The sequence below is a fragment of the Rhea pennata genome, chromosome 20, assembly GCF_028389875.1.
Source record: "Rhea pennata isolate bPtePen1 chromosome 20, bPtePen1.pri, whole genome shotgun sequence".
NCBI lineage: Eukaryota > Metazoa > Chordata > Aves > Rheiformes > Rheidae > Rhea > Rhea pennata.
Window position 1 is genome coordinate 303,982 of NC_084682.1, and position 12,592 is coordinate 316,573.

At 44.0% G+C, this 12,592-nt stretch overlaps 1 protein-coding gene across 4 annotated transcripts; it reads left to right on the plus strand.

The window, feature by feature from the left end:
- The first annotated feature begins 3,700 nt into the window (after positions 1–3,700).
- XAF1 (XIAP associated factor 1) lies at positions 3,701–11,605 on the plus strand. Of its 4 annotated transcripts, XM_062592527.1 has the most exons (8): positions 3,701–3,763; positions 5,804–5,939; positions 7,020–7,076; positions 7,934–8,189; positions 9,010–9,077; positions 9,328–9,681; positions 10,167–10,236; positions 11,469–11,560. In XM_062592527.1, exons 1-8 carry the CDS (start codon positions 3,732–3,734, stop codon positions 11,480–11,482), a joined length of 987 nt encoding a protein of 328 aa, XP_062448511.1. In that variant the 5' UTR covers positions 3,701–3,731; the 3' UTR covers positions 11,483–11,560. The 4 variants fall into 4 exon arrangements, with proteins under 4 accessions (XP_062448511.1, XP_062448512.1, XP_062448510.1 ...); XM_062592528.1 differs by lacking the exon at positions 10,167–10,236 and having other exon boundaries at positions 11,469–11,605; XM_062592526.1 differs by lacking the exon at positions 11,469–11,560 and having other exon boundaries at positions 10,167–11,448.
- Positions 11,606–12,592: the final 987 nt, after the last annotated feature.

The following is a 12,592-nucleotide window of genomic DNA, read 5'->3' on the forward strand; positions in this document are numbered from 1 at the left end:
GTGTACTGTTTTCCACCCTAATAAACACAAGCATTTCAGGAACAGTAACCAGTGAGTTTCAGAAATAACTTACGACTTCTGTTCCCATTCCATAGATCGTTACACTAGAGCCTGAGGGTGTGCCGACAGTCTTTTCTCAAGATCGCATAAAATGCAGCAGAGATGGGAGAAGAATTCAGGTTTCCAAAGGGTGTGATGCAGCACCAGAGCTGAGCCCACCTAGCAGCTTGCTGCTACTCACCAGGGGAGGTACCATGCCCGCGAACTTGCCCTGGACATCTTGTAGCTTCCCAGCCACTGGCTCTGGTGGTTACTGGAGTCCTCCCTCAACTGACTGAACTGGTAGAAAACTCACTCATGAAGGAAGCAGAATGTTTTTGGCTGAGTTAGTGAGCTGAATAGGTGCAATGAAGTGTCCAGCGAGCACCAAAGCCAGCAGAGGAGGCTGGGCCAGTTATGCCTGAGGTGGGAGTAGTGATGGGTGAGATGGTCATGGCTGCTCCTTTCAGAGGCAGCAAGTTTGTAGATGAGCTTAGCAGAGCTATGAAACCACACACGGAGCCTTGCGATCTTCCCTCTTGTACAAGAGATACCAGAATAAATGTCATTCCCATACAATACAAGCACTCAGAAGTAGGACACTACCAGAGACTAGTTAACAAATGCTGACATGTATTGTCTGGGTTAGTGGACAGGGACTAGAAGTCCCTTGGGTAAGCAGGGATTCCAGGATTGTCAGGCTAGGTGGAAAAATCAGAAAGATTTTAGTAGAGTCTGTCTCGTTCCCACAAAATTGTTTTTCTGGATGCATCTCATTCCCACAAAATTGCTTTCTTTTTTGATGCATCTCATCCACTACAAGCCAACAACCCCACTTGCTGCTGTTATCTCTGGATAGGAATGTTCAGTGGCAAGAAGGCTTTACAGGTAGCAGTTGATTAATTTAGTTACAAACATAAATATTTTCCACCTCTAATTCAAATGCTGGCCAACCACACAATTACAAACTTGTTTGCCTGTGTAAAAGCAATCTGTTTGACCTAGATAACTGCAATCTCCCATCAAGACAAAAATCCTTCTCACATTCTTTAAGTTATTACAGTGTTGCAGACTTCATGCAGCACCCAGAGATACAAAATTTTAACAAAATTTTGTTAATGACAGACTATAAGTACTCTGATACTTGACAATGAGAAACAAAAACCAAACAACTGATCCTGAGACGCGCTAGGATTTAGTGGAAAAAGACCATTCTTCTACTCAGCCTTTTGAAGTTCAGAACTTACCTCTGTGTGATGCTTGACTTGAAAAGATGCCTAAAAGAGTCTTGTACAGTATGTTATGCACTGGAAGGTTTACATGGGATGTAAATAGAAAGAGTTATTACTGGCATTCAGTGAACAACATTGTTTTGTTACCTGCTGTTTTCCCTCCAGTCAGTACTTTCACAGCTGCTGCTGGTCTACTGTGTCGCTTTAGGAGTATCCTTCAACTAAGTTCCCAGTGGAGCATCTGATATTTTTCCAAGAAAAGCTTTTGAAACTCTGAACGAGCATTCTTTCAGTACAGTCCTGGTGCACTACAACTTTCTACATGAAAGCCCTCATTATGAATTTTGAGTCTGTGGGGTTTTCTCAGTCAGCCTGTGATCAAGCTTTCTTGCCCTAGAATTGGTATTTCCCATATAGATTGCATGAATCCCTAAAGCACATTCAAATACTGTGCAGGCTAATGACTACAAAAGCAAAACCAAAACAAAATCACATTAAAATTTTGATTTGTAATTGGCAACTCTATAATCCTCTCCTTTAGCTGCCATCTCATTAACATATTTGTTCAAAAGCCTTTTCTCTGCTTCATTACATAATTTGTGTTACAAAATCAAAAAAAAAAAAAAAAAAAAAAAAAAAATACCACCAATTATTCCCGGGTCTAGATGGGTTATGTGGCTTCTTTTTTTTTTTCTCCTTTTATTTTTCCCGGAGAAAAACAGGGGCCAGAAGGGGCTTTATGGTTGGAGAATGAGCATGCTGAATTGACAGCCAAATTCTGAGCAACATCTGGGACATCTATAGTATATGGTATTACAATACATTATGCAAATCCTACTGAATGATTTCTCCCAATAGCTCTGCAAAGTAAAAGAACCAGTATTATTGTCCCCATTCTACAGACTGAGGTCAGTTCACCTCCTGTATCTCATTATACCCCACCTTGCAAGGTCTAGTACATCAAAGAAGAGCTCATCACTTGGCACTGATGTAAGAGATCTGCTGCAGTAGCAGATATAGGAATTTCTAGCCCTTCTGTCAGAGAATCCCGAATATAATGATACTGGCATTGAAACAAAGACATGAAATTCTGTTCCTCTTTCTCCCCAGCTTGCAAAACTTTCTAAACTCTAAAAAAAGGGGCTGCATAGCTTCTCTATCCCTAAGCAACGAAGCCAGCATGTGACACAGCCCCTCTCCCACAGCCATGGGGAACTCGCAGCCTCTGGCTTTGTGCTGGGCTGAGGGATGACATCTGGAGACCCACCTGAGATCCAGCGACAGGCAGCGCCTCCTGCACCGGTGGCCTCTGGAGGTATGTCAGTCAGTCCCAACCACGGCCAGATCTCTGCAGGCAGGAAAGACAGAGCTGGTTACTGCAGGCTGGAGGTGTCACCTTGCTCCTGCTCAAATATCCTGAAGCGGTTTGAGGGTCACTAGGGGAAACAGCGGGGAGTCCCCTGGGGCAAGGCTGAGCAGCCACGCAGTGGGGCGCAGTGAGGTGAGATAGAGGATGAAGGCTGGCTTCTCCCCAGCGGCGGCAGTGGGCAACCGTGCCCTCTCTGCTGTAGCTCGCTTTCCTCACGACGTGGGATGGCCCTCGGCACGCCGGGGGCCACAGCGGGCTTGGGAGGCCGGGTGCCGCCGTGGCTGCTGCAGCAGAGGTGGTCGCCGCGCGCCCCTGCTCTCCATCCCCCCGGCAAACCGGCCGCGCAACAAAGGGCGGCGAGACAACAATGGCCCCGGGAGCCTCCGCACGGCAGCGCCTGGCGCCGGGCCCCTCGCTCCCGCAGCGCCCGGCACGGGCCGCCTCGCTCCTTGGTGTCCCAGGGCGCTGGCACCTCGGCTCAGGCCTGCTGCGGGCAATGTCACAGCGGCAAGCGGAGCGGTATCCGCGGTGAGCGCGCTGCAGCAGCCGGCCGCAGTCCGGGAGGCTCCTCGGCGGACGGCGCGGGCGCTGGCGGGAAGGGCAGGCCAAGGCCCGGAGGCTCCCTGCGGCCTCGCCGAGGATCGGCGTGGGAGAGGGCCTCGAGGCGGCTGGCCGGCGGGGTGGCGTGCGGTCGGGCGGTTCCCCCACGGGCCGGGGCCGGCATCCCCCATGGGGCACAGTGCTGGCTGACCCCAGCCGGCCTCCAGACACCTTCCTTCATGGGCAGGCCCGGGGGCAAAACTGCCTCTCTGCCCAACAAGGCAGTTACTGCAATTAAACTATTGGGAAAGAAGGAAGGAGACCTCCCCAAGACCTCGGAGGACGAGGGAACTAATCTGCACGTGGCTGTACCTAAACTCACAGAAATAACTAGTACTTGTCTGGCAATGCTGCTATGTCTCCTTTAAAAATCTTTTGGCTAAGCAGCTGTTTGGGATGGGCTTATTGCCACAGATACTTTCAGTTTCATTTATTTTTTTTTCTTCACAGTTCTTGAAGAAAGGGAACTGAGAAGGATAAAGAGAAAAATTATGGCTGAAGAGAGCAGGTTCTGCAAAAACTGGTAAGAGCTCTCTCTGCACTCCTACGAAGCGTGAGGGTCTCAGGGGCTTGCTAAGATTTTCCTTAATATTATCCATGCTTCCCTTAACAGGGAGGGGGAGGGTAAGACAGGAGTGCGGATATGCGCTAAAGAGATACAAGTTAGGCTTGCTACTGAGCACCAAACAAAGATTTTCAGTTATTTTCACATTTCAAGGCTGCTGTTTTGTTGCCGCTTTCCTCTGGAGAGGTTTCTTCCGTAGCTTTCTCCCACTGGAGGGTGGGAAGGCCTTGTTCTCTTTTTATGTACTGCCATGTCAGTAATTTCCTAGTGCCTGGCAGCAGAGTCAGTGGACAGACCGTGCCAAACCTTGCAGCTGCCTCAGTTTTCCCTCATGGCTAACACTCCCTTCTGTTGCCATGTTTGCAGCAAAGTGACAATATACACAAATTTTCAGGATAATTGGCCATCTCTCATAGAGACGGGTCTGAAAGGGGCTGTAAGAGGTCACCTAGCCTCGTGTGGTCTAGAAGCTACTAGCTGTGCCATTAGGCAAATTGTAGGAAGGAAGACTCTGAAGCACTGCAATTAAAAACAGTAAAACCTGACAAGGCCAACCACAAGCAAGGAAACAAAGAATCTGATTTAAAATTAAGTTGATAAATAAAGCTTAGCCTGATTTTTATTTGGTCGGAAAAGAAAATCACCACTCAACCTTGCCCAAAGAGGGCCTGTGGATTTTTCTAGATGATTATAGGGGATCCTTTGATTAACAGTTGATGATCACTGATGAGATTCCTGGGCAGAAGCTACTGCACCTAAAACAAATCTGATAGATGTTTCTCTAACGAGTTCTTAAAAATCTCAGGTAACAGAGATTACATATCTCCACAGGAAATCCATTCCAGGGTTCATCCATCGTCATCTTGAGAAGTTTCTCTTGATATCTAAAGCAGATTTTCTTGCTGCAACCTATCTTCCTTGAGAAAATTAGAAGAATTCATTGCTTACCTCTCTCCCTGGGGCTTTCTTGCTGTGTCTGCTCTGTTCTGGGGCTGGGCTGTTCTAATGATGTGGCCTCATGCTGTCTATTCTCTCCACATTGAGGAGCCAGTGAATATGCTGGGCAGACTGGTTCTGTGACCCTGTCATGATGTTAGGTTCTGTAACAACGACCAGTGCAGACAACCCAAATTACATCAGCTGCTCTTTCTCCCACCTCTCCGCAGCAGCGGAGCTGAAGTGTGCATGTCCTTGCAGGCAGACTTCTACTCTTGCAGCCTGGCAAGGTTGCATGGCTCATCTTCATCCACCAGGCCCTAATGACCATCACCTCCTTGTGCCAATCATCAGAACTTCCTACCAGAGTATCCCTGGCCCATTGCAGTAAAGGATTTGAGGTGACAGGGACACACCTTACCTCCTGTTGCCCCAGACACAAATGTCTTTGGGCCTGAAGTAAGAGCAGTGAGGCAAACATCCTAAGGCAGGTCCCACAGGATCGGAGCAGGCCCTGTGGGCAGAGGAAGCATGGGAATCAGCTGAGGCATGGGTCAGCCACCCTGAAGCTGCTCCAAGGGGAGCAGTAGCAGTTTTACACTGCTGAGATTTTGCACTTGGAAGCCTCTTAAGGAGGCTGCACTCGATCTGTTTATTGTATTTCAATCCTAGTCACCAGTGTCATAAACACATTAATAATTAAACAACTGATTCCTGTATAGACTAAGTGACTCTTCTAGAGCCCACTGAGCACAATATCTCTGATGTGACAACATCTCTGTGCCTCTCAGCTCAGGACATTCTGCTTTACAGGGAGGGGGCAGCTGTAGCAACCTAAACAACAGCTGTAGCTCTTCCTGAAACAAAAGTTGGACCCATATATGAGGAGCCTCTAGTAGTTGCCCTATCCCTTTCAAAAGTGCCCCTAGTAATATGGCAGAACCCCAGTAACAACCCCAGTCTCTAAATGTCTCATTAGGATGAATGAGAACTATTTTTTGGGGACAAACCATTAGAGTTGTAACCAGTTCATTCACTCCTTTCCATTTCTGTACTTGGCAGTAAACGAGATGTGTCTGCTGCCAATTTCTCCCTCCATGAGGCCCATTGCCTGCGATTTCTCACTCTCTGTCCAGGATGTGATGAACCAGTTGCCCAAAAGGACATGAAAGACCATCAGACAGAAGCACACAAGCAGGTGAGGTACGCTCCACTTTCTTAAGGTTTTCTTGCAAATACCAAAAAGCTCTGTCAGCCCTGAAGTATAGTGCTCTATTTTAAGTATATTTGATCTTTTGTAATTGTTTAACCTGAAAATCTGTAAGGGTCTGATAAAACCCTTCAGTCCTGTTTACAGCATCTTTTGATCCTATTGCACACTCAGCTTCAGGGAATATAGCTTATACTGTGGTTTCAGGATTATTCATCGCAGCTCCTCCAGTAATACAGTCACAGATCAGACATGAATACATGCTACTTTTGCTTGTGAATTAGCTGGATCATGCAGTATAGAGTTTAAGACCCCTGTATGCTATTGTGTGAGTTTAATGTCGGTCGTAGAGGGATGAACAGTGCCTGCTCCAGCATAAAGTTAGATGATGCAGAGAAAGATGGACAGTACATGATCTGACATAAACCTTGCTTCTACAAAGTTACAACTTTTTTTTTTTGAACAAAAATGAACTAGCAGAGTAAGTTGATTGGCTCTTTGTATAGCAAGTTCATGACTTTTTAAATCTGGCATTAGAAACCCTGCAGCTAGAGGTACTATTCTGAAGCCTCAATACATAGGCATGAATTTTTATTCTGTTTTACTAGTTTCATTGATTTAACAGTTCCACTATTTTCACTTGCATAACAGAACACAAGTAGGTCTCTTGGCAAACCTCAAGAAAGCTAGCATGTCTCCTATACTGTTATATGGCCTATCATAATTTAGACTAGCTGAATATCAGCCCTATACTTTCAAGATAAACCTCAGACAAAACTCTGAATATACTTTATATTTCACACTGGGACCTTTCAGAATTGGATCCCTGCAGAGAATGATAGTTTCCTGCAGAATCATCAGATACAAATTTTCCTCAAAATCTCAACAACATAGCTCAGGTCTGACAGAGAAAACAAACAAACAAACAAACAATTCACCAAAACTTTGTCACTGATTGGGATGAAAGTAATTGGGAGATCATCACAGCAGCTTGAATTTGTATTGCTATATGAAAGCACTAACCATCCTGCTATGCTCCCAATGAACTGCTGTATGCTTCACTTGCAGGTTAGATGTGATTTTTGTCACCAGAATATGCAGCAGTACCAGCTAGAGTGTCACAAGGTAAGCACAGAATATGATACTTTTCATCCTCTAGGCTGACCCTTTGACCAGCCACCAGGAGTCACACTAACCTGGACAGACCATCATCAGACAAACTTCTCAACAGTGGCATTGTTTTGGCATACCTTTAGCCCCCTGTAAATAAGTATATCCTGTGGTGGTTGTCCATCCAGTCCTGCTGTGATATTCTATTTTAGGAAATAATCTATTACTTCCTCATCCTTGGCACCTCAGGCTCCTATTCTTTGAGGATTTTCCAAAGACATTTCTTTTCTGCCCCTACATTCATATTACCTGCTTTTCCAAAGGGGAGATTAGGCAAAGTGTGAGTCCTTCCTCACACAGGAACCTTCCTCAGGAACTATTGTGGGTGTGATGCCAGGGAGACCGCTAAGGAAGAGATACACAAAGGAATTGGCAGCAGCTGGGAAGTGAGCGTGGCCTGACCACTCTAGCTTTAGTCTAACTGTTTTGAGGAACCAAAGCAGCAAACACAGCAGGCTTCACCTGGTTCTGGTAGCTAAGTATTGGAATTTTCTAGGTGGGCTGGTGCTCTGTTGCTAACCCATATATATATTAAAAATATAGGTTTATATATATATTTATATAAATGAATATAATATAATATAATATATAAACCTTACAACCGAAGATGCAATACATCTTCACTGCTTTTGATATCCATTTTGCCTTATATTGCCACATTCTCCTAATTTAAAGCTAGCTCAGATAGGCTAACTTCATGCCTTCATTTGGCTGTGCAGATACATTCTTAAATAGTCAGTCATTCCTCTCACCTGATACCCTCTTTTATTATTGATGGGCAGTTCACAGTAATTTCCTCTGTTCACGTGCAGGCCAAGGAATGCCAGGAACGAGCAACAAAATGCAAGATCTGTGAGCTGGACATGCCCTCCAGCAAGCTGCAGGAACACCTGGACACTTGTGCCAGCCGAACAGAGCGGTGTTGGGAATGTAACAAATACGTCATGTACAAAGATCAGAACAGACATAAAGATATTTGCCAGAAAAGTCGTCCGTCCAACCATAAGGATGTGAACTTTCAAACCAGTGAAGCATCTACTCATGCAACATCAATTTATCCAACCACTGGTAACCAAAATTCCTCATTGTCGTGGAGAGGCTCACCTTGTTAAATATCAGTGAAAATTCTCTTGCCTTCTCTACAATCCTCAGTAATTCAGACTGAAAGGGATTGCTGCTTAATCCAACCACAGTGAATGGGCCAAGTGTCATTTTCAGTTACAGTGATTATTTTAAAGTCAAGTGATTGCACCAACTTCTTGCTCATCAGCCATGTTCTTTTTTATGCTTCTCTTGTATCCTGAAAGTGTAATCTCTTCTGTCAGAAGACAAGCAGAGCTTTCTCCTTCCATACAGAGGAAATTTAATCTAGGATTTCCCCCTCCTGCAACATCTGAAGGCAGAGATACATACTTTGATTTCTTGAGGTTTTGGAGCAGGTTTATATGGCCAAAGGTATCAAACAGACTATGACAAAACAAACAAAAAAAATCTGTGAATCCTGTCAATGATTCCAGAAAGGAATAGGCAGCAGTAGGATTACAATATAGTGGCTGGTAAAATAAACTGTAGGAAGCAAAACCCCTGGCAATGGGACATAGACATTCCTGGCCTAAAATTAGCTAGGGCAAGGTAAGAGAGAAGAACCCTGAGTCACAGAACAAGGGGCCAGAGTGAAACTACAAATATTTCAAAGTTCACTAGAAGGGATTTGGGGTTGGTTTTGAGTGGTACCAACAGCAGGAGAGAGTCACAGCTCTAATTCCTTCTCAGATAGTGGAATTAGCATCCTGTCTTTCTCTAGCATCAGTGACTATAAGGTAGGTTTGAACAGCCTGTCTGGATAACATCTGTGAGTAGCATCTTTCTCCATTTTTTCTTCCTGAAGGTGACAGTGACAATCTTTGTCTGAAGTGCAATAAGTCATTCCCAGATGATCAGTACCCCGAGCATCTGGTAAGTAGCTTTGATGCTGAACCAGAAAACAGTTAATTTCCTAATTTTAAACCAGAAAAAGCTGTACATTATGTAAGAAAAGGCAGTGTGTTTTGGCTTTTCAAATAATAGCTTCATGATACAACATTTTCAGCTGCAGCATTACTGTGAGATGGCCTCTACTGCTGCTCCCCATGATTCATGCCTGTCCTATACCACAATGCACTATGTAGTTGGGTGCTCCTCACTTTGCTATTGTTTCTTTTTACAGAATAAATGCAGTGTACCCCATATGCTGGCGAAGGCTCTTGCTGGCCCCAAAACTTCAAAACTCAGCACTGACTCTCCTCAATCTTCTTCCTCCCTGGCTCCCTCTTCCACTTCTGAGGATGCAATGGCATGGAAAGACGTCCGTCCCAAAGGGAAAGAAAGGGACCAGCCATTGACCTCAAAAACCTTGCTTAAACCTCCAAAGAACAAAAAGAAGCTTGGCTTTTCCTCTCCCACAAAGGGTGGGCATTCCACGTCACCTCAAGCTCTTAAAGATACCCTGTGTTACGACATGATGGTGACCTGTGCCCACTGCAACGTTCTCCTGCCGCTTCCAACCCTTCGGAAACACGAGGTGAGAAGTGAGCTTTGTCTCCTATGTGCTTAAATAAGAGGTATACCTACAAGGTCACTACACATCACCTGAGGTCCCAGGGCCTGTTCCCCATTCCAGAGCTACGTATGAAATGTTGGCTGCAGGTACAGCCTCTCTGTAAAGCATGGAAGTGACTAATTCCATTAGTTATTTATGCTCACATCCATACAGACTAGCTCTGTTTCCTGCCGTCTGCCTCAGTTTTAAGAAAAAGTAATAATGACTGAAGCCATTAATTTCAAGCTCAAATCCTGGAAAGTCTTCAGCACTCTCCATATTATCTAATAATTGTTCCTTAGAATAATGTTTTTTTTTTTTTTCTTTTAATCTCAGCTGCATCAGAGATGGAACTAGATAAGTTTCAATCTCAACACGGGCCCAATTGTGAGGCCCCTACTGAATATAACTATATGTTGAATATAATGTCAAACTTTCCTCTAATATGACTGTTATTTATTTGTCAGATCAAGTGTCTACGTTTGACATCTTTACAAAATACTAGGATGAACCCAAAATTAAATCGTGGAAAAGAAGGTATTGCAGAAATTGTGAAATCTAGAATAGAACTTATCATCTAGAATTATTTTGTATTGGTCAAACTGGAACAATATTTTGCAGAGGAAGTACATCTGGAAGAGTTAACACTCAGAATATTGCTAAGCTCTTCGGCATTCCAACACACTAGGTTCCCATGAGGTAGCTGGAGGGACTTAATAGACGGTTTTTATAACGAAAGAGTAAAAAAGGCTAGAATTCCCATTTGATAGCTGAATTAAGAGCTGGTTCAAGTCAAGGGAATAAAAAATAATAAGTAATTTTGGGGTTCCCCAGCATTATTTCTTTTTTCAAAAGGAAAAAAAAACAATATGAAGAATGCATTTTAAACCAGTTGGAAATGAAAAGATAATTTACCTCCAAAAGACTGCATGTTTGCAGCATAAACTACTCACAAAAATCATACCTGATTGCACTTGATCCATGAAGTACCCTTTTCAGTAATTTTTTTTAAGAGGGCATTGCTTCAAAACCAATACATTCTTCACTCTCCTGACTCACACACATGTGCACACAAAAGCACATACTGTACCTCTCAAACTACATTCATCTGAGCAGGGCAGTACCATCCCACTGTAAGCAGAGATCAGCACAAAATTTTCACAGAACAGGCATCCTGTTCTGGGTTTATCTGTTCCAGCACTAAATGGAGGTTTACAAAATAGTTTCAGAAGACAAGAAGTAAAATTCATCTTTTCTCTGTAGTAAAAATTATGTTTTATGTAGTAAAAATTACACATTCAATAGAGCATAATTACTCAAGACAACACTTCCAGCAGAGCTTGAACTAATTCATAGGTATTAAGTAACTCTTCTTCCACTGTCCCAAAAAGGCTGTGACTCTTACCACCTGCTCTACTCCTTGGATCCTAAGGAGTATCCCTTCAGCTCAGCCCAGCTAATTAAATGAAATTCAAAGCAGTTGCTCTCAATCTGTGTTTATCTGCCTGGTTCAGTAAAAGAACTTCTTTACTTCTGCCTGTAAAACTTTGATCTCCTGCTAAAATAAGGACAGCAAGCACCAAAGTATGCAGTGGAGGGTTGGTCTAGTTTTGATTTACAGAATGATTCAAATAAAAATAAGTGCATAATAATTACATGTACTTTGACTTGCATTTCGTTTCTTTAGGCTGTTCTGCTTAATAAAGACAGGAAGGCTGTAAAACTGAATCTCTCTTTAAAAAGACTGATAACTGGGTTTTGTTTTACAGAAGACTCCTTCTAGGACACTCGTGCTTAAATCTGGAAAGAGAGATGCATCTTCAGAGTGAAGCTTCAGTTCAGCTTTAGCAAAAGGCACTGAAAGTACACTAGCTTTATTGGCAAAAAATAAAAGTGATTCGCTACTCTGGATGAGGAACAAAAAGTGGTTCTGACTTTTATTCCTTATTAAGAGTGGCCTTTAGCAGATTTCACCAGAAAGCTCTAAAAATAGTGGGGCTCAACAGCTGTTGTAATTTCAGGTATTTCTGTGTAAGCCTGCCTGGGGAATGCATGTCTTCCACCCTACTTTAGCAAGGAGAACAGCTTCCTTAAAATTGTTTGTCCGAGGGGAGGGATTGAAATGAACAATTCGGAATTTCTTGTCACATTGAGCACCACCAATTCCCCTTGCTGTCACCAAGGCATTAGTGCATTTTATGGCATTGCCCAGTGAAATTTGAAAACATTATATCCTGCTCTCCTCTTCAGTGGGAATTTCCCCGCTGAACCTAGGGCTAGCCCAAACAGCTTAGTGTCAGGAGACTGCAGACACATTAGGGACAACTGAGAGTGTTCACCTGGTAGAAAATGGTCCAGATGGAAACTCATAGAGCCCGTTGGTGGAAAAGGTAAATGTGCAGAGTGAGTGGGTGCTTTCTGTGCTCTGTGTGCATGTTTGCGAAGCAGCGTTTGGAATGGCATCTTCTGTCTATAAGCACGAAGATACATATTAACAGAGCAGTTACCACAAGGAGCCATTTTCCTCTCGTCCACCTTTAGCAACGTTTAATCTTACATAGGGCTGGCTGGAACTGATGTGTGTTCTGAGCTGTGGTTTAACATCTCACATCTCAGATCCAAACTGGTTGCTCTCTGCACGATTTATGCACAAAGCCTCGATGCAAAATCAGGTTGAGTTTGAGAACACTCACAGCACTTCGGCATGAGCTCAGGCTCATTTACACACAGCCACATTGGCAAGAGTGAGCTGAACACCCCAGTAGATGATCTGGGAGGAGATACCTACATCCTCGCAGCCCCTGGGCTAATGCCAGCGTTGCGGACACGATGAAGGCCGGCTGTTGGGTCTGATGACTGTAAGTGACTCCTGATGCCAACCCCTACCTCTGCA